The sequence below is a fragment of the Cibotium barometz genome, chromosome 59 (genome assembly GCF_041138505.1).
Source record: "Cibotium barometz isolate CiBa-2024 chromosome 59, ASM4113850v1, whole genome shotgun sequence".
NCBI classification, from domain to species: domain Eukaryota; kingdom Viridiplantae; phylum Streptophyta; class Polypodiopsida; order Cyatheales; family Cibotiaceae; genus Cibotium; species Cibotium barometz.
This window is the reverse complement of record NC_141104.1, coordinates 27,178,850-27,200,525: the sequence shown is the minus strand read 5'-3', so window position 1 is coordinate 27,200,525 and position 21,676 is coordinate 27,178,850. Positions and strand designations below refer to the sequence as shown.

The following is a 21,676-nucleotide window of genomic DNA, read 5'->3' as shown; positions in this document are numbered from 1 at the left end:
GGTGAAAATCAAAAATCAATCAAGTGTCTCATTGAGTCGTACAACATATTCTCTCTTTAGAGCTTTGTTCTTTCTCTATCCCTCTCTCTTCTCTCTCTAGTCATTGCCTCATACAACCACCACACTGGGCCCATATCATGGCTAGTGGAAACTAGAGCTCCTACAGTCATCTCAACAAGTGAGATCGAGGCACAGGGTCAAAGGCTTTGTGGAAATCCACAAATGAACAGTATAAATGATGTTTCCATGCCCTCGCCTCCTCTATGATGGCCCATAGGGTAAAGATGTAATCAAGTGTGGAGTAGTTTCTCCTGAAGCCCACCTGTGCCTCTCTGCCATGAAGCTAGCTGATTTCAAACTCTAGTACCGCCCCATTAAATCTTGGCCATTGTGTGGCCAATCATGATAGTCCATAGGGTCTCCTTCTTTATGGATGGGACAAGGTGTTCGTGAACCAGGCGGGAGGGAAGCCTTCACATAGGGCTCTATTAAAGAGTTCTACAAGAATGGGAGCTATTATATAATCTCCATGTGCGAAATGCTCGACGCCCAAATCTTCATAATCTTTCATTGTGCAATTATGCAGCTTCAAGAGAGAGAGAGAGAGAGAGAGAGAGAGAGAGAGTGAGGGTTCGGCTCTCCTATGTGTGAACCACCTCCAATAGGCACCTTAGAATTATGAGGTATGTAGGCTTTAAAGAATATGGCTCTCTATGTTGCTGTTGCAAGTCGACGGCCAATGGCTAGAAAGACGACGTCGATAGCGATGAAGGGACACCCGGCCATGTATAGATGAAGTACTTGAAGCGTTGTAGTAAGCTTAGCCATCCAATAAGAGCTTCTACAATGGTTGTAGGCTAAGTTAAATTGCCGGACAAAAAGTAGTGGACACCAACAGGAATTCAACAGACAACATTGGAGCAGCTCACAGCAACGCAGTCAACAAGGCCGAACGATCATTGGTGGTAACTGTGCAACAAGAGATCCCCTGCTCTAAATACCCCAATGAAAAGCATGTGTGGCAAAGCCAAGAGTAACACCATCTTCAAGTGGCTTCCTCTCTCCCAAGAAAACTGAACTACCTCCTCCCAAAGAAAGAAACCTATAGCTCTAATACGAAGTGTAAGATCCCTTCTATAAGAAACCCTAACCCTAGCCAAGATCACATGCATGAAAAACATGAAGGAGATAAAGATGAAGATCCCCCAAAGATAGAAGCAAGAACCCTAGCATGGCATACATTGCTTAACCACCCAACCATTATATATATATATATATATATATTACTATATATATACCTAGATGAATCCAAGAACATGCCAAAATTCACCTTATAAGAAAGTGCAATTTATAACCTCATGGTGGTCATCCACAAGACAATAAACCATCAACTCCATGCATAGTATGGACTAGATATTACAACATCCCCACTATACATCAATGACCCCGGGCATCCGGTGTGAACTTGCCGGCCACACACCATACTCACCAGCCCCCTATGTCATCGTTGGTACACATCATGGTCTTTGGCTTACACCCTTTACCCACGAACGTTACCCGTTCACACTCAATCTCATAAGTGGTGATGTGCCATTGTATGCCATGTTTTACCAACGCATCTTCATAAGGATCGTAAGAAACTGTAAAAAAGGTTTCTTGGAAAAAAAAGAATGTAAAAGAGATGCTAATCTAGAAGAAAAGGTTTGATTCACAAACATGGTAGGCAAGTTTGGGGCTACGTACCAGATGCTAGATGTTGATGTGCTTTGCTTTTGGCTTTCAAACTTGAATGCGACACCCAAAAGAATGACAAAGTTTTGAGGTCTTCAAAAGAATAGCAACTTCAAATGATTTTAGGTGGACATCACTGCACATAAAGAATAGTTCAGTCCTGCTCTGCTCCCTCACTTGAGCTTCACCCAAAGATGTGATGATTCAATGCCCTTTTCAAGAAATTTATGGCGCTGAGCCTATTGCAAAATCTAAAGCTTGGAGGACCTTGGTGCCTCCTCTCATTTCCAGGTATTATATTTGCCATGGTTCCTCCACCCATCTCTCTCTTTATTAGGCTCATTTCTTCCCAAGGCTCCTCGCTTGAGGTAGATTTTCCTTCTTAACAGCAGGAAAGCACTCTGTTGAGTGTTGGTCATTCAATGGGACCAAACGCTGGGTGGGTTTGAGTAAGTATGGTTTGATGCACACAATAAACTGGATTGTCGTTTCCAAAAAAAACCATTGTTGAAAGGACCGACTGTCCTAGACCAAGCTTAATCTTGGAATGTTTTGGTGTAAGCATGGGCAATCACCTTATTGTTGTGAGTAAGCAATTAGATCCACCAAGCATCATGCATTAATGTGGTAAAGACGTGTCTTTTAGGTGGGCAAGTTAAATGTGGCACGTTGCCACCTACACAGCTTCATCCTCGGGAGTACCATGGAGTGGATGGCCACCATATGAGTCTTTATGTGTGAGAGTGATGATTCGTTCAACATAAGAATTTATCGCAGTGTAGTCCAGTTGGTTAAGGGATTTGACTCTCTCTAGGAGAGTCCGCGCCAAGCATCGTTGCGTATAACTAGCATTCAAATTAATCTCTCAAAAAAAAACCCTACAAGAAACAAGCTCTGTAATAGGAGACCCTCGTACCTGCAGCACTTACAGAATTATCAACTGCTTCTACTGTTATTGAAAAGCTTGTACGGCCATCCAAACTGGAACTTGTGGATCGAGTCCCGTCATGCCCTTGTTACCAAAACTTGCCGCCCACTGCGGTATTCCAACTGCTTCTGTGAGCTTGTACAGCATACCCATCAAGTCATGCCCTTCTTACCTACCTACATTGCCTGCCATCATTGATTCCACCACCTGTTTTTGCCGTACGAGAAGATCTGCAATGGTCAAGTAAACCCATTTCAATTGGTAGCATAGACATGAGGCATTCATTTTTGTCGAGGAGACCTCAAACAATTAGGCGTCTTCTGAATTATTCGTTTTCTTGCCTTACAGTAAATTTTAAAAAAAAGGAACCCTCGATTCTATAGGGCTTTTGTTGGCAAACATGGCCTCTCTCTCTCTCTCTCTCTCTCTCTCTCTCTCTCTCTCACACACACACACACACACACACACATCGGGCGCTGTCTCTATCCAGACGGGGGGGGAATCAACAGGCGCGAAGAAGGTAAGGATCTCCACCCGAGACGCATATGCCCAGCCAAGTGCACAATCGTCGTCATACATGAGGAAATCTTGGACCATACATGCATGCATCTATATGAGGACATCATGGAGTAGAGCCATCCGGTTCTTTTGAAGACGCCATTTTGGTACAAAAGCTAGACAGTGCCGGGGCATTCAAAGTTCAAACCTTCTAAACCTCTATATTTTGAAGGTCAATGGCCTTGAAATTGAAGACTAGCGTAGACCACAGCACACAAACGACATCATAAGATGTAGGACACACCACAGCTTTTGGCAAGTACTCCATGGACTTATCATATATAATGGGATGGATAGATGGCCCACTTGCTTCCTATATGGTGGAGGCGCTAGCATAGTGGACTATTCAATAGGATCCTTGGGTTTGGCTACTCACATTCAAGACTTCACCACCCCCCCAACTTAGAGCCGACCATACCTATCTATTCTTCAAAATATCTACCACCTTCCCCACCACACCTAACTAACTATCCTTCACCATATTTGGCACCTTCCCACCACTCCGCCGCCACACCTGCCTCTAACTACACAACTCCAATTCCACCACGACCTAGATGATGTGTATCATGATAACCTCTCCTATTAACTCTATGAACTTGATGCCTGAGTCCTGCTCCCTACACTCACATCCCATCCTTTGTACCACATTTTTACACTGAAGGGTATTAGTGGGGAGGCTAGGTCACAAATATGCATGTTTATTATTACTTTATGGATATTTTGTAAAAAGTTTTCGACTCATCCCCCGGGCATACCTTCATATGTGCTTTCAAGATTTAGGTACACCATCCAAGATGTTATGGAGTATCATAACACTTTTATGAGTCAATCATGGGTAGGGTCAAGTCTCAAGGAGGTATGCTTTTTGATACCAAATGGTACCACTAATCAGGGATCCTATGAGGCACCCACATGCGTAGATCCTTCTAGGAGGACTAGACACCATACTACATCAGCCCATGATGCACTTTGATTCCCTAAGGGCCCCCACTAGCTACAATGCACTCAACATCCATAGGTCCCCGGCTCGCGAGACAGCACTCCACATGGCAGCTTCAGATTAGGGAGATCATTCAGCGTCATATAAACACTTTCCCATTAGTAGTAAACACGTCAAGCCTCTTAACATACATCAACTCCCCTATGCCTCGATATCCTGGACAGATGAGGATGGTACCCCACACACATGAACTTCCTCATATACTACCATAATAAGGAGAGATACATTTTTCACATGTATCCAAATATGCCTATTATCGTGATCATTGTACATGTAGTTAGTTGTATATGTTTTTCTTTTCTATGATCAAGTTATCTCATGGAACTATTGTAACATTTTGTTTAGTCTCATGGACCTCAAGTTATCTTATGGAACTATTGTAACCCTTTGTTTAGTCCCATAGACCCTTTGGGTATTTGAAGAAGTCTCTCTCTCTCTCTCTCTCTCTCTCTCTCTCTCTCTCTCTCTCTCTCTCTCTCTCTCTCTCTCTCTCTCTCTCGGCCTTTTGAAGACGTTAATACAACTTTCTTTCTTTCTTTCTTCTCTCTCAGGGGTTTCGCCTGCGCCTCCCCCCCTCCCGCCCTGCCCCCCCTTCGCTGTTCGCCTGTCTATTTTCTCTTCGTTGCCCGCCTGCGCCCCTGTTCGCCTGCCTATCTTCTCGCTCTCTCTCTCTTCGCTGCCCGCCTGCGCCCCTGTTCGCTTGCCTATCTTCTCGCTCTCCCCCTCTTCGCTGCCCGCCTGCGCCCGCCCCCCCCTCGCTGTTCGCCTGTCTATCTTCGTGCCTGCGCCCCCCCCCTCCACCCACCCTCCCGCCTGCGCCCCCCCCCCCCCCCCCTCGCTATTCGCCTGTCTATCTTCATGCCTCCCTTTCCCCGCCCACCCTTCCTCAGGCCCCCAAGCCAGCAACATAACTCTCTTCTCCTCTCTTCCCCCCCCCTGTTTGCTCCTGTGTCATGGATTAATTAATTAATTAATTAATTTTTAGTCCATTGGCTGTGGGAATCTGCAAAAAGTCATGACCAAGACCGAGTTTAAAGAGGAGCTCGTGAAGATGGAGGACAAGCTTGGCACAATTATCAAAGAAAACAAGAAGATGGTCGACTCTTCCGTCACCGCAATCATAAACCGCCTCTCCAAACTCGAGAAGGGATTTGACAAAATCCAAGAGCTCGAAGAGAGATCTTCCAAGCAAGAGGCTGAGATTTCAGCTTTAAAGGAGGAACTAGCGGAGGCCAAATTGCATGCTAAGAGTCAAGCGGCTGAAATCTCGGCCCTCAAAAAGGAGTTGGCAGCCACTTCAAAAAGCAATCTTGAGGATGGAAAATTTCAGCCCTCCTTTCTTGAAGAGCTGAATACCATCAAGGAGCAAATGAGGATCATTCGAGAGGAGGAGGAGCAACATAAAGAGAAGACATCTTCATGGGTGGAGGTGATCACAAAGACACAAAAGAAGATGGACGATGCGGAGAAATGGATCGAGGTCGCCAAGAAAGGGAAAGGTAAAGAATCGCCACCCATCCCCACTCCCACCATCATCAACATGACCCTTGAAGAGGAGCAAAGGAGGAAGACCCGGGCCTTACATGTACGAGTGTCCGGTCTAAAAGACCGTGATGATGCGGAAGGGGAAACCAAGGAGCTCTTCTCTATGATGGGCATTGAAGCCACGCACACAAAGGCATGGAGAGTGGGAAAGAAGAGAGAAGGTAGTGGTGGCGAATCTTCTAAGGAGAGAGCACTTATCATTCGTTTCCCCTTCGTGGAAGCGAAGAAGGACTTCTTGAAGAGACGTCCTACACTCAAGAAGACGGGAATATTCCTTGGAGATGACCTCACACTCTCGCAACTTGCCCACATGAAAGAAGTTATGCCAGAGATAAGAGCAGCCCGAGAGAAAGGGAAAGTGGCCTTCTATAGAGATGGTAGAGTGGTGATTATGGAGAGGCGCTCTTTATGACGGCGCGAGACCTATGGGACTACACTCAAAGTTGCTACTTGGAATTGTAATGGATCTCTACGTCTTGATGTAGGGGCTTTTGAGGATAGTTTCACTGGGAGGGACATCATCTTCTACTGTGAGACGCATCAGGCTCCTAGACAGTCCATGCCACATGTTAGTGGATACCGATGGGAGACAGCTTGTAGACAAGAGACTCGTTCAGAGCATAGAGGACGGGGCTCAGGAGGAGTGGCAGTATTGTTTAGAGAGGAGCTACAGCCACTGATACATATAGTCCGCAGAGATGAGCAGGCTAGGTACATGTGGTCTAGACTGAGGGCAGAGACGGGCAGATATCTCTACATTGCTATATGCTATTTTACTCCTAGTACATCAGTGTATGCATCACCTAGCGGGCAGTCTCCCTTTTCTATTTTGGATGATGACATTTGGGAGTTCTCCAGGGATGGTGACATCATTCTCTTGGGGGACTTCAATGCCAGGACCACCCATAACCAGACAGTATTTTATGATACCTCAGAGGAGATGTTGAGGGAGCTTGATGTTAGGGATATGGGCCTATCTAGACTCTCACAGGATGAGGAACATATAGTGTATGGGCGGTATTTGATAGACATGGGGACTGCACATGGATTGGCCATCCTGAATGGCCTACAGAGATTCCCGACATCGGGCGGTTTCACTTGCTTTCCACATAGGCATGGTGCTAGTACAGTGGACTATGTTATGGCTCAGCCCAGTCTCATTCCCTCTTTTCAGGATTTTATGGTAGGCACACTAGGCCGGTTGGAATAGCAGTGGATCATGCTATCTTGTCCTTCACTCTCACATTTCAGTTCAGCACCGCTCCATTGGGACAGGTCTCCACACACACTCGTTATACCTTTACGAGGGAGACTGACACCGTGTACACGGATGAGATATACAGACGCTTATGTGCCGAGGAGCCGGGACGGCCATTAGATGAGCTCACTCAGATATTGATAGATACGCTTCATACTGCAGCATCAGAGGCATATCCCCATAGTCAGCCTACACGGAGACGATTTGGGAACATGCCCCAGAATAGTTGGTATGATGAGGAGTGCAGAGAGATGAGGATTGGATTACAGAGAGAGGTGCTCATGGGTGTTACCACTCACAGACAGTCACGGATTACCTCCGGCACCTAGTGCGACGGAAGAAGAGGGCTTATCTTGCTCAGTTAGAGAGGGATTTGTATCAGCTATTTATGAGTCAGGACTCAGGCGAGGCATGGAGACTATTCCATGAGCATTCACCATCACCAGCCATTACCTCCATAGAGATTTGGGGTGAGTATGCAGCATCCTGTACACAGCAGAGCAGGACAACCGCCCCTGCCAGACCCATCGGCGGAGCCATGCCCAGAGACATGTGCTTTCTTTACTGCTGAGATGGTAAGGAAAGCTATTGACAGGATGAGGACTGGGAGAGCATATGATCATGATGGTTTGGTAGCAGAGCACTTTATTCATGCCAGAGATATGCTTGCAGAGCTTATTGCTATGATGTTTAACCGAGCTATGTGTGAGGGTTTTCTTGAGACTTGGAATATGTCCACGATTGTGTCTATCTTCAAGTCAGGGGATCCCATGCTTCCTGGGAATTATCGTACCATCATGATTGGTCACACATTGGCTAGATTATATGCATCTATTCTTGAGCAGGAGTTGAGTAGATGGGCAGAGAGAAAGGGCATACGTGCATCAGGGCAGGCAGGGTTCAGGAGAGGGGATTCAAAATTGAGAGAAACATAATATAAGTGTCATGGAAACCTACGGTCATCAATCTCTACCTTGTCATGGATGTCGACGGAGGTGATGCAGGCAAATTTATGCATCAAAGAGAGATAGTGAGCGTTGGTTGTAGTCAAGATTTTGTGCTATAATGCCATGATAAGATGTAGTCAGTTTCATGAAGAGCATGATTAGGGTGCTGCTAGCATGTTTAAGGAATATAAATGAACAGGTACTAATAGCAGAGAGAGAGAGAGAGAGAGAGAGAGAGAGAGAGAGAGAGAGAGAGAGATTTCTTATTATGTATATTTACTTATTTAATTATTAATTACACATGGTCCTGCACCCAACCGAGTATAGTTTGGGTCCACTCTTGACCATATCTTGACACTCAGAGCTATTATTGAGGAGGGCAGATTATATGGCAGGAGGGTTTATTGTTGCTTTGTGGATTTCCGCAAAGCTTTTGACACAGTACCGAGAGCCAGACTGATGCGCAGACTACAGGAGATGGGAGTGCCCACAGATCTGATTTGGGGAATCATGGCTTTATACAGGACAGTTGTGGGACAGGTACATACTACTCAGGGTATATCTGAGATGGTTCACTCCACTATTGGAGTGAAACAGGGCTGCCCCCTTTCTCCCACCTTATTTGGGATGTACGTGGATGAGGTTTCAGACTATGTAGAGCGGGAGGGTGACAGAGGAGCACAGCTAGCAGGGACATGGATTCCGCTGTTATTGTATGCTGATGATATTGTGCTGATCTCAGATTCTCCAGAGGGGATGTAGCATCATTTGGATGCATTGCACACATTTGCACAGGACAGTGGATTGTATGTTAACCTTGGTAAAACCAAGGTGATGGTGTTTAACACCACAGCACAGTGGGTTAGGAGGTCAGTACCCACCTTTACATATGGTCAAGAGACAGTGGAGTATACAGATGCATATACTTACCTTGGTGTGGTTTTCAGTGGCCCACTATTTTCCTTGAGGAGAGCAGCGGAGACCAGATTGACCAGAGCTTATGCAGCATTAGGGAGACTAGAGAGGATGTGTTCGCAGGTTCAGTTTCAGGAACCTCGAACAAAGCTCTGGCTCTTTGACACTTTGATCACTTCAGCCATGCTGTATGGAGTGGAGATATGGGGACCCTCAGTGGATCACCACAGCCGAGCTGGTAGCACTGATGGATGGAGACATATGGAGAGGCCCTTGGTTTCTATGATTTCTCAGATGATTAGGGCCAAGGCCTCCGTACCACATGATATTATCCGTGCAGAGATGGCTACCCCCCCATTGGTGGTAGAGGCACTCACTCGATTAGTCTCCTTTATACATAGCACTTGGGCTCTCCCTAGAGACAGATATGCTCGCTTAGCCCTGGAGTCTACGACAGTTGGCATCACAGGGAGACGGATCATGTTGGTGTGCACAGATGACAGCTTGGTTCCAGTTGCATGGCTTTAGTATGGAAAGGCTACCTCCATTTCAGTACTCCCTGGATGCACCCTCCCTCTCTCTCACACGGGCAGAGATTACCAGACTTATCAGGCAGGACTTGATTCAGCTAGACACTAGGAGGACATGGATACAGCCGACACAGGAGCTTGGTACGAAGATGGCTTTCTATAGAGATCATCTTCTCCACCTCACGTAGGATGGGTTTGTGATTAGACCCAGCTACATGGATACTCATCTTTCTCATGGGGTACGGTGTGCTATTGGTCAGATGCGCACATCCTCACACCAGCTAGACATTGAGACTGGCAGATTCAGAGGAGTACCAGTTGAGGCCAGGATTTGTCAGCTGTGCCACATGGAGCCAGAGACGGAGTTACATTACATATGTCACTGTCCAGTATATTATGAGATACGAGGCCGTTTTCACTGCCTGTTTAGAGAGGGTTTCGGACCACTTTCTAGAGTCATGAGATACCAGGATCAAAGATGCCTCGGATTATACTTGCTGGAGCTTCGTAGACATAGAGAGGGTCTCTTGAAAGGGACGGGATCAGAGAGGGAGAGACACCTACAGAGGCAGATTACAGACTTCTTTCGACCAGAGATTGAGCAGTCAGGCCAGCAGGCATTGCAGCTAGCCCCAGAGTATAGCCGCACTAGAGGTACACTGATTGATCGGGCTATAGAGCTGGGGCGGTCCAGGCGCCCCAAGATGAGAGGCCCATCTCGACACCAGCGGAGACTACATCAGAGGATCAGGACCATACTAGCACGGCATGGGAGACGTCCAATTAGAGTACTCACCATGGAGGACATCGAGGATATCCGCCATCGACCGATGAGAGACATCTTTGGATAGTGATGTGTATGATGCTTACCTTTGTTGCTGGAGTTTTCCTCCCAGATGTTATCCATTAGGAGCTCCTAGTACCGTACTTTTCCTCACAGTTATTTCAGTTTTAGTTAGTTGTTTTTAGCTTTTCTTACACAGACATTGTATCAGATCCACCAATTGTTGTAACCTTTTTGGTCTCATAGGTCATTTTGGCCTTTTGAAGACGTTAATATATCATTTCATTTTCTCTCTCACGCACGAAAGGGGAGATGTTCAAGAAGCAGAGAATAAAGGTCTATGTTTAGCTTATCTCTATACATAGGCAGTCACAAAGGGGGAGGGGGGACGCCATGGTTTTTTCCCTCTCTCTATTTGGCTTGCATATATAGCAATAATGAGGGACAAGGATGTTATGAGAATATTATTTAAATGATTATTTGAATGGTGAATGCTATATAATCTGTGTGATGGTTTTTGATAAGCAGATTAGTTGGCAGGGTTAGCGTCGGCATTAGATGACTCTCCTCCAATTTTTATGTAATGGCACCCATTTTGGCAATGTGGGCGGCTGTCAATTATTTGGACTATTTGCTTAGACTACCTCTTTAGTTTAATTCAATTGGACCATTTTAGAGTAGTCAATTTATTTGATTCATTATAATACTTTAGCCTATTGAAATATGAGGTCAATAATTGAATGCATGCATGAAGCATGCAACTTTCCTATTCTTAAGGGAAAAAGCAAACTTTTCTTAAAACAGACCTCTCCAAAGTAGTCTATTTTTACATATGATTGAATTTAGCAAAACGGCCCACACTAGGTTGTATACCGACATTATTCCCACAATTTTAAGTATAAACTCAAATATATTCTAGTAAACCAAAGAGTTACAATCATTGCAAGTTGCAGGCTTGTACCTACATATAAGGAGCTAGGATAGGCAAATGTCTACAAAAAGTATTAGTTTTTTTATTGTTTTTCTTGTATGGTTCAATTATTTCATGAGTGTCAAGAAGTTTTTTAACTCAAATCCATACACAACAATTTCTATATCATGCAAATTAAGCATGTCCACACGTCAACAAATTTCACTTTACTTTCCTTTTTTGCTTTCTTTAAGCATCTCTAGATCATACTTTCCCTTGAGCACGGATAAGTTTTGTACCAATACACATTTCTACACTGTGTCTTGTATGTAGCCTATTATCAACAAATTGATAGGTGAAAAATTTGACGTTACTTTTAGACTCAATATAATTTAATGAAACTCTTACATGGGGTTAGTGCATTGTCTAAGAAAATAAACTTTCTTTATATACAAAGTTGATCCAATGGTTAAATTTAAGCATATTTTGGTATTAAGACAGGTAGGTATTGGATCCAATGGTTAAATTTAAGCATATTTTGGTATTAAGACAGGTAGGTATTGGAGTCCATGGCCATAGAAGACGTTTATTGAAAGAAAATTTAGATAGAAATCTAATGATTCAAACCGTCAATTTTTAGATAATAGTGAGTACTATAATTTATCAATTTTCTTTATTTTGATCTAATAGTTTGATTTAGAGTTATAGTCTTTGTAAAAACATAGTTAGATTTTGAGCCATGAAAATGACAACAGTTGTGGTTTTGAAAAATTGAAGAAAATTTGGATTCCAGAATCCACTTTGTTGAAAAAGTGTGGATTTTGAAATCCAAATTTCCATTGAGACTAACGTTTCTATCATAACATCAAAATTTTCATCCAAAAAAAATGGTCCATAATGAACGAAAATTCCACTTTTATTAGATGAAAATTAAGTCCGTTAAAAAATTCCATCGACAGAAAAAAAATTCATCAAAAAATTTCATCGATGAAAAAAAAACCCATCGAAAAATTTCGTCAAAAATTCCGTTGATAGAATCCAAATTTCCGTCCATGGATTGAAATTTTCATTGATGACAATTTTTTTCCCACCGACGAAAATTTCAATCCCTCGACGAAAATTTGGATTCCAAAATCTAAGTGGATTCTAGTATCGAAATTTGGATTCCAAAATCTAAGTGGCTTCTAGTATTGAAATTTGGATTCCAAAATCTAAGTGGATTCTAGTATCGAAATTTTCATCGACGGAATTTTTTTCGTCGACCGAATCTTTTTTTCTTGTCGATAGAAGTTTTTCAATCGAAGATGAAATTTTTCAATGGAATTTTTTTTGGTCAACGAACTAAATTTTTCGTCCAATAAAAGTGAAATTTTCATTCATTATGGACTAAAATTTCTCTTTTTTCGAGAAAACTTCACTCTCATGATAAAAACGTCAATGTGTTCGAAAATCTAGACTCCAGAATCCATTTTGTCAACAAAGTGGATTCTGGAATCCAAATATTCATCAATTTTTCAAAATGATGGATCTTGTCATTTTCATGGCTTAAAATCTAACTGTTATACACGAAAAACTTTGTTTTTGCAAAGACGATAACTCTAAATCGAATTGTTAGATCAAAATTAAGTAAACTGATAAATTGTAGCACTCACTACCATCTAAAATTTGATCGTTTGGATCGTTGGTTTTCTATCTGAATCTAGAGAAATCGTTTCTTTCAATAAGCCTCTTCTGTAACCATGCCATGGACTCCATATACCTACTTATTTTAATATCAAATATATGCTCCAATTCAATGATTAGATGGGGTACAATGATTGGGATAAAGTTAGTTAAATTTTTGGAGAAGAAAAAGTACATTTTTATAATTCTAAGTAAAGAATGTATTATATATTACATAGACATGCGTGAATTATTAGTAGTTTTAAAGAATATTAGATCTTGTATTGACCTTGTTTTTTCCATTTTGTTATTTGACATGAAAATTTTTCACCTTTAAATTAGCAATATGTACATTTTTTAAAAGAAGTTTAAAACTATGCTTATTTTGTAAAATTTTAAAAAACATTTCTCTTCAATGTCTCTAAAAGAGTTTAAAATTGATCAATATTTAGGACTAGTGATAAAACAAGACAGCTTGTTGCAAACAAAAACTCATGACTCGTTGTTGTTTTTCATGACTCACTGTTGAGAGAGAGAGAGAGAGAGAGAGAGAACTCTATTCGACGTGATTTGTAAGAATTGTAGGTTCCTTGGATGAAGCTTTCCTCTCACGGGGTAGCAAATTGGACCCAATATGGTGTTTATGTCTATGCTTTCATTTTCTTGAAAATTATTATTTAAAGTAATCCTCTCTTTCTTTTTGTTATTAGCATTAGGGCTTTTAATTGCATAAGTCTCTTCTTCAATCTCTTTGTAGGATTCGAGTTAGCTCCTTGTTGTTTTGCTCCTTTGATTTACAGAAGGATTGCCATGTTAATTAGTGGTTATGGGTGAATTTAAATCACTTAATATGTCTACATATCTAGATTACGGTTTCACAATTTAAGTTAGCTCCTTGTTGTTTTTCTCCTTTGATTTGCAGAAGGATTGCCATGTTAATTAGTGGTCATGGGTGAGTTTGAATCACTTATTATGTCTACGTATCTAGATTAAGGTTTCACAATTTTGGTATATTCTTTTTAGACTTATCAGTGTGCTCTTAACTTTGAGTTTGATTGCCATGTTAATTAGTGGTTAGGTAGACTAAGTTTCACAATTTTGGTTATTCTTTTTAGAATTATTTTTGTACTCTTAACGTTGAAGGTTAAGTTTTGTTTCCATTTTATAATTCTACATGTTAATTGTAAGTATCTCCCTACTTTATTCCATTCTTCCTTTTTCATTCTACATATTAATGGTGGTAAGTATCTCCCCACTTTATTTTCTGTTCTTTCTTTTTCATTCTACATATTAATGGTAAGTATCTCCCTACTTTATTCCATTCTTCCTTTTTCATTCTACATATTAATGGTAAGTATCTCCCTACTTTATTTCTGTTCTTTCTTTTTCATTCTACATATTAATGGTAAGTATCTCCCCACTTTATTTTCATTTGGATGGTTATTTCTCATAGGCTTTTAAAATCAACAATCATTACTTGGAAAAACCTTCAAATCTACATACTCAACATAAAAACTAAACAATTATACAAAATATCTTTTATCAACTCGACTAATGCTAGATAGTGAATTGGATGTCACCATGTTCACATAAGATCTTGGCAACCCTATAAACTTGACAATTCAATATGTCAAGGAATCTTCTCCAAAGGACCCTAAGTTGCCGTAGACACACTAATTTTTCTCTATCCATAGAGAGTTTCACAATATCACCTTTGGTTCTCTTTAATCTAGATATGTCCTCTACAAATGGATCATCATCATGACTAACTATCAATTTTTACAACACAAAAAATATTAAATACTTGACACTTTTGCCGTCTCTCAATAATAATATCAAATATCCAAAACATCATAAACTCAACACTTTACCTTCTCTCGATAGTAACGATGGAGTCTTTTTTGAGGAACCCTATATCCCATGGTATACCTAAGCCCATTGTTATTGATAACTTATGATGAATGACCATAATTCACCACTCAAATAAAATTCAAAATAACCTTAAGAGGTTTTCCCAAGCATAATCATGGCATAGCTATAACAAATTGATCCTCAGTATTAGGTACTAGAATTCCACTTTATGTAAACTCAAGCTTAGGTATCAAAATTCTACTTTATATCAACTTAAGCTTAGGTACAAAATTAAATTCTATATGAACTTCTAAATGCCTATTAATAGATGAATATGTTTTGCCTCACAGCTTAAAAAATACATGATTTGAGATGGCTATGTAGTGTGAGAGAGTTGTAAGATACAACACTAATAGAATTGATTAAGATATGAGTCAAGGCTAATCAATAGATCATGTTTTTGCATTATGATAATAACCTTGTTACATCCATTTGTAGCTCTCATAGAGCTCTCATCCACATGTTCTATGCACATCTATGTGTTCATAAATGCTCACATGCCTTGTGCACCCTTGCACCTTTCATGTGCCTACTTTTTGACCATTGACCACCTTTTACATTCATCCATTCACATTCCCTAATAACCTTAGCTTGCATCCATAGCATCCCAATCTTCTTCTACCTTATTCCCACATACATGTGCCCCATACATAACATGACGAGCACAATATTTCACCACCCCCCTTGGTGCCCAAATGGATCTCATCCCAAGAAGGTAATGTGACAGACATAGACATGACATTTGCCCCCCCCTTAATGGAGATACACATAAACATACATCACTTAGCCTATATCGTTGGTGGCTAGAGGTGATTACATCCATGACATAACATTATGGACATGAACATAGACAGCATCACATCCACACACATATGGGCACATCTTGAACAAGGGTTGCTCAATCCTAAGGTTGTCATAGACATCAACATAGACATAAGATATGACATAAAACATCATCTCATACATCATTACACCTTAAGGTGTTCTTATGGAGCATCCTTGTGAATTGCTTCCACCATCAAGTTGCTTTGTTGCTTCTCCTTTAACCATCATTTCTTCTCAAGGCGGATTACCTTGGCACATGCATCACACACAAGCTTGGGCTTGTTTTGATGATGACAATGGGCCATTACATGCCCCATCCTTCCACAATGGTTATATTTGACATTGGATTTGTTAAAGAATGTAGTCTCCCTGTTGTTTGTTGAGCTTTGTTGTGTAAATTTTAGTTTCTTATCTTCTTCAAACAAAGAGGTTCAAGAGTAAGATTAGTAATTTACCACCGAAGAAAACTCATGAGGCATGCTTTTGATTAAGACCGCAATTGCATCTTTCACATCCACAGGTGCCTTGATACTGCAAGTTGTAGCATAATGCTTTTCATCTTACCTACATGCTCCACAAATGAGCCTTTGAACTCCATATCAAGCCTATAAAATTGCATTTTAGATTTATTTTAGATTTTTTTTCCCTAGCTCCAAATACTTTCTCTAGCTCATCCCATGCTTCTTTGGCATGCTCTTTGTTCTTTGCTGGTGTGATGAATGATATTATCCCCAAGGCTTAACCCAATGATGGCTGGTTTTTCTAGCTTTATTTATCCATGATTTAACCTCAGCCTCACTCCCTTCATTGAGTTCATCTCCACATGAAGGATCTCCACGCTCATCGCACCATTTGCAAATTTGACACCACAGTCATGTCCAAGACCTTTGAAAACCCTTGAGTATGGATGGAATTAGCTTGATGTCATGCAAGCTCATCAATTTCTAGCTTTTTCTAAAAAAATCAAGCGTAGGTGCAGCATCAAATTCGTGTGTTTCTTGGTGTCTTTTCTTGATTCCTCTAGTGTATGGATTCACCCTAAGGTGCTCTACATTCTCCTAGAAGGGCTTACCCAATGTTAGAGAGAATATGTAGAACAAGGGTTTTAAATGGTAGCCACTACATTGAGCTTATGGATAAGGTTGAGTAGGGATGCTAAAAAGCTTAATTATACCTAATGAAGCCACTAATTTTTGCTAATGAATGAATGTTGAGAGTGAAGTACTAATCTAGGTCTGATACCAAGTTAAAAAATTGCATGATTTGAGATGGCTATGGAGTGTGTGAGGGTTGTAAGACTCTCACACACACACATTACTACCGACGTTAATACCCTCTCTCTCTCTCTCTCTCTCTCTCACTCACACACACACACACACACGTATTCGCCAACCGGCGACAAGTCAGACAGCAAGGGATGACACCCACCAGACATAGCAACGCTCCAAACAAATGGGACCCGTACACCATCAAATATTAGTGAATGAGACACGCATGCCGGAGCCGCAGCTAACAACTATTTCCCCAAAAGCCCTCTGCCGCCTTCTGCAGAGATGCTCCAATAATGCAGACATATCAACAGGCAGGGACCTCCACCACTACGTTGTAAAAAATGGGTATGTTTCAGATGCCTATCTGCCAAACTATTTGATTCGCATGTATGCTATGTGTGGGAGTCTGCCCGAGGCACATCATGTTTTCAGTAAGCTGCTTGATCCCAATGTGTTCTCATGGAGTGCCATCATTTCTGCATACGCCAACCATGGCCAACATGAACAGGCTATTGGGCTTTACACACAATTGCAAAAATCAAAGGTACAACCAGATGGCCATGCCTATGTTGCCGCCCTTACCGCATGTGTCAGCAGGGAATCCCTCGATCACGGCAAGCTGGTCCATTCCCAAATCCTTGCTAGCCCCTACAAGCTGGACTTATATGTCAACAATACACTCATTGACATGTATGCAAAATGCGGCAGTCTTGGCGATGCTCGACAGGTGTTTGCTGAGTTGCCCACTCGAGATCTTGTGACTTGGAATACCTTGATTGCGGGATATGTTCGGCACAGGTGTTGGCAGGAAGCTGTTCGGCTCTTTGGTGAGATGCAGTGCACAGATTTTGGGCCAAACCAGATCACTTTTGTTTGTGTTTTGAAAGCATGTACAGGCATGACAGCCCTAATTCAAGGCATGCTATGTCAAGCCCTTGTTATTGAACATGGTTTTGAGCGTGGCTCGTATATCGATAATGCACTTATTGACATGTATGCCAAGTGTGGGAGTCTGCGGGATGTAGAGGCAATGTTTGCCAAGTCCCCAAAACATGACTTAGTGACATGGAGTGCAATGATTGCAGGATATGTGGACCATGGATTTGGAGAGGAGGCCATTAAGAGGTATGAGATGATGCAAGCAGATGGCATAAAACCCAATGAAATCACGTTTGCCAGCATCTTAAAAGCATGCTCAAGCTTAGCAGCCTTAGACTGGGGGAGGCTAATCCATGCCAACACTGTTGAGAGAGGTTTGCTGCTGGGTGTAGTTGTCAATAATGCTCTTATTGGCATGTATGTGAATTGTGGAAGTATCTACGATGCAAAGAGAGTGTTTGAGCAGTCATCAAAGAGAGATGTAGTCACATGGAATACTATCATGGCAGGGTACACACAACATGGACATGCTCACATGGCATTTCAGCTTTTCAAGCAGTTGCAGCAAGAGGGTATACAGCCGGACAGTCTTACGTTTGCAAGTGTTGTGAGAGCATGTTCTGGCATTGCCAATCTACATCAGGGCAAGGCGATTCATGTTTACATCATTGAAAGTGATTTTAATCAAACTATCTGTATCAGCAATAACCTCATCCATATGTATGTCAAATGTGTGAACCTTGAAGAGGCATATAAAATTTTTGACAGAATGCCAAAGCACGATGTGGTGACTTGGAATGCAATGATAGGAGGGTACACCCAATATGGGCAGGGTGAGGAGGCCCTTAGACTTTTCCACCGAATGCAACATGGCGGCGGACCGCAACCGAACCCGGTCACACTTGTGTGCATTTTAAAGGCATGTTCCAGCACTGCAGCCCTGGAAAATGGTAGACTGATCCATGCACACATCTTGAAAATCAATTTTGAGCTGGATGCATATGTGGGTAGTGCCCTCATCAACTTGTATACAAGCTGTGGGAGCTTTGAGGAAGCCCACAGGGTATTTTTTGGGTTGCAAAACAGAAGCTTGGTTCCGTGGAGTGCGATGATTGCTGGATTTGCACAGAAAAATAGTTACAAAGAAGCTTTGGAGTATTTTCAGGACATGCAACAACAAGGCATAGAACCGGACGATGTAGCATACATTTCTCTTCTCTCTGCCTGCAGTCATGCGGGTGTGCTGTATGAAGGTGATCACCAGTTCCGACTGATGACAGATGAACATGGGATCGCACCAAATCTTAAGCATTACAACTGCATGGTAGACCTTCTAGGTCGTGCAGGACATCTTAGTCAGGCTGAGGTTGTACTTCGAAGCATGCCTCATCAACCTGATACCGCAAGCTGGACCTCTTTGCTTAGCCATTGTAGAACACATAGCAATGTGGCACTAGGGAGGCGGTGCATTGATCACACTTTCAATTTAGATAAAAGAAATTCAGCTGGATACTACCTTACGTGAACTTTGTATGTTTATGCTTGTATGCAAAATTTTTGCCACGACACTCCTCCATAAGGTGACCTGCCAGGGTCCAAGCAGGCAGGACAGGTAGGTGGGCAGTAGGTCGGGCTGTCGGGCAGCTGTATCAGTGGTTCCGTAGTTGTTCATCATGGATGCAGAGGCAATAGTGCCTATGATTTCCCTCATGATGGACAAAATGCTGGAGCATATGAAGGCATGCATAGGCAGACATCAACCTTTAACCACTCTGAATTAGGCATCTACTGTTTCCTGACGTTTGCAGCAAGAGGACGATGCCTCCGAGCAGGAAGTGGAGCAGTAAGCTCCCTCCACGCAGCTCGTTGATTGAATAAGCATTGATCCTGTTGCATGCATTGCTGACGAATGATGATTAATTTGTGTGTTAATGATGCACTTAAACTTGAAGAAAGGAAAAGGGAGAGACGTTACTTGATTAGGGTGTGAGAGTAACAACTTCCTTGAGAGAAAAAAAAACCTTGTCCCCTCCCCCTACTCTAAGAAGGGGTGGGAAAAGAAATGAAAGGGAGCGTGAGGAATAAAAGGTTGTGTGAGGAATAACAACTTCCTTGAAAGGGAACTTGTTGAACTTGGGACACTTTCTAGTGGTCAAGGGGATATGGATGTACAATCTAGTAAGGGTGGTGCAATCAATAAGCTCAAGAGCAAATGTAAAAGAAGCTGTTCTATGTAGAGAAGAGGAGGAAAAGGAGAGGGTTGCTGACAGAGCATTTTTTCACAAATGTGCTGTGTGTGGGTCCAACATTGGCATTGGTGTCTAAGGGCTGGAGTTGATGGCAAAGAGAAAGCTGTGCCATGTGTCAGGGCTGATTGTTCTGTTTGCAACAGTTGCAAAGGAAATTATCGTGGTGTTGGATGATGCATGGGCAAAGATGCTGTTGGGCAATACTTCAGAAGGGTTCTCTTGGGTATAGAGAAACGGATCCAATCCATGCCATGACTCTGCATACATTAATACCACATGATTGGTATGAACATCACAACAATGTAGTAGGGAATGCCAGGTCGGTTTCCGAAGCATGGGCATTCCCTACTACATTGTTGTGATGTGAAAATAATCCAAAAAGGAAAATTGTGGTGCATACCTTGCTAGATAGTGGAACAACATGGTGTTGTTCCTGGTCATGTCACGTTCCTCCATGCTAACTGGTTACTGTGTGTCTTTAATTAGAAGGTGAAAACTTGTTGTGAAGGCAACGAGGTTAGAGTTTTGACATCTATTGTAGCTTCAAGCATTTGAAAAAATCGTGGTGGATGCATGGTGCTACCTTTCAAGAGGATTGACGAACACTTCACCTACAAGACTCCCATCACATATCGAAGTAGTTTGTCTAGATTATTTTAGTGGTACCAACATGGAAGCAATGTACAAATCTGAAGTGACTTAACACTTCACCTCCAAGGCTCCCATCATGTTATGAAGTAGTTTGTCTAGATTATTTTGGTGGTACTTGATAAAGTTGCACAATGCAAAGCAAAACAAAAGAGTGTGGGAGCAAAGGAGAGAGCACTTGTTGACAAGATCACCTTTATTATAGCATGAGGCTTTTACAATGGCAATAGCCAGCAGAGTGCTGCAAAATGTGCTAGGATTGGATAATGGAAGTGAATGGAGGAGGCCTCTTATATAGTGAGGCAAGGAACTTGGCCGATTACCCATAGGAGCTGGTTGACAGCCTCACGACCTACTAAAAGGAGAAAAAGATATAAAACCCATAAAATAGGCATGGCCCCAATACACTGAGATGCACAATATTCTAACACCCCTTCTGCAGCTCAGTGTGTGCAAGAGTCTGAAGAAGATAAGCTGATGAAGATGTAACCATGGACTCCCCAGTACTATAGATATCGGAATCGCCTCGAAGAGAGCACCCACCAGCCTCTTCTTGAAAGCATAATGCTACCACAAACAGTAAAGAACTTTGCTTAGTTCCAAATTCCCACACCAGTGTGTAGTGAACTCCAAGAATAGAACGATGAGTTGTTGGACACACCGCGCTAATTATCCCCCAATAGTGGATTGTGAATACATCATGTCCCAAAACCTCGAACGAACTCGGAACAAGTTTTGTCCATAGTCTTTGCTACACCAGAGATGACCTTGTCTTGCCAGATTTTTAATGCTTGGAACTTCGACTCACGGTTTCCATGTACCAAAAAATGAAGCTGCTTTACAGCTCTCTCTCTCGCCCATAAGCCTCCTCTGGCTAGAAGCACATGGGGGAAACTTCATGTATATTAGAGAAGAACACCATCTTGGTTCTCCCGAGTCGAAAGCGCCCTGGGAGCCCTAGATGAGTCATTGGAAGTATCTATATCATTGTCTTGTCTTGTGTCTTTGTCCTTCTTCTGAGATGAAGACTTGCCCTTGGTCTTGTCCTTCTTTTTGGACAAACAATCCTTAGACAGATGTTCTCTCTTTCCACATGAGAAGCAACGACTCCGATCTTTCTTTTGT

General features: G+C 42.2%; 1 protein-coding gene and 1 pseudogene across 10 annotated transcripts in view; one reads left to right on the top strand and one right to left on the bottom strand.

Annotated features, from left to right (window-relative positions):
- The window catches only part of LOC147605658 (pentatricopeptide repeat-containing protein At5g16860 pseudogene), a 48,098-nt pseudogene extending 44,635 nt beyond the window's left edge, over positions 1 to 3,463 (bottom strand). The window contains exons 1-3 of one of the 9 annotated variants that reach the window (XR_015265124.1): positions 3,128 to 3,359; positions 2,661 to 2,889; positions 1,744 to 1,867 (exon numbers count right to left, since the gene is read on the bottom strand). The product of XR_015265124.1 is annotated as a pentatricopeptide repeat-containing protein At5g16860 pseudogene, transcript variant X9 (transcript). Of the gene's footprint in view, positions 1 to 1,743; positions 1,868 to 2,647; positions 3,079 to 3,127 lie in introns of those variants that run through there. The other 8 variants (XR_015265117.1, XR_015265121.1, XR_015265119.1 and 5 more) reach the window with 8 other exon arrangements.
- A 13,242-nt stretch (positions 3,464 to 16,705) lies between these two features.
- LOC147605657 (pentatricopeptide repeat-containing protein At2g33680-like) lies at positions 16,706 to 20,434 on the top strand. Its single transcript, XM_086793415.1, has one exon. The coding sequence runs from the start codon at positions 16,957 to 16,959 to the stop codon at positions 19,177 to 19,179; it is 2,223 nt and encodes a 740-aa protein (XP_086649541.1). The 5' UTR covers positions 16,706 to 16,956; the 3' UTR covers positions 19,180 to 20,434.
- Positions 20,435 to 21,676: the final 1,242 nt, after the last annotated feature.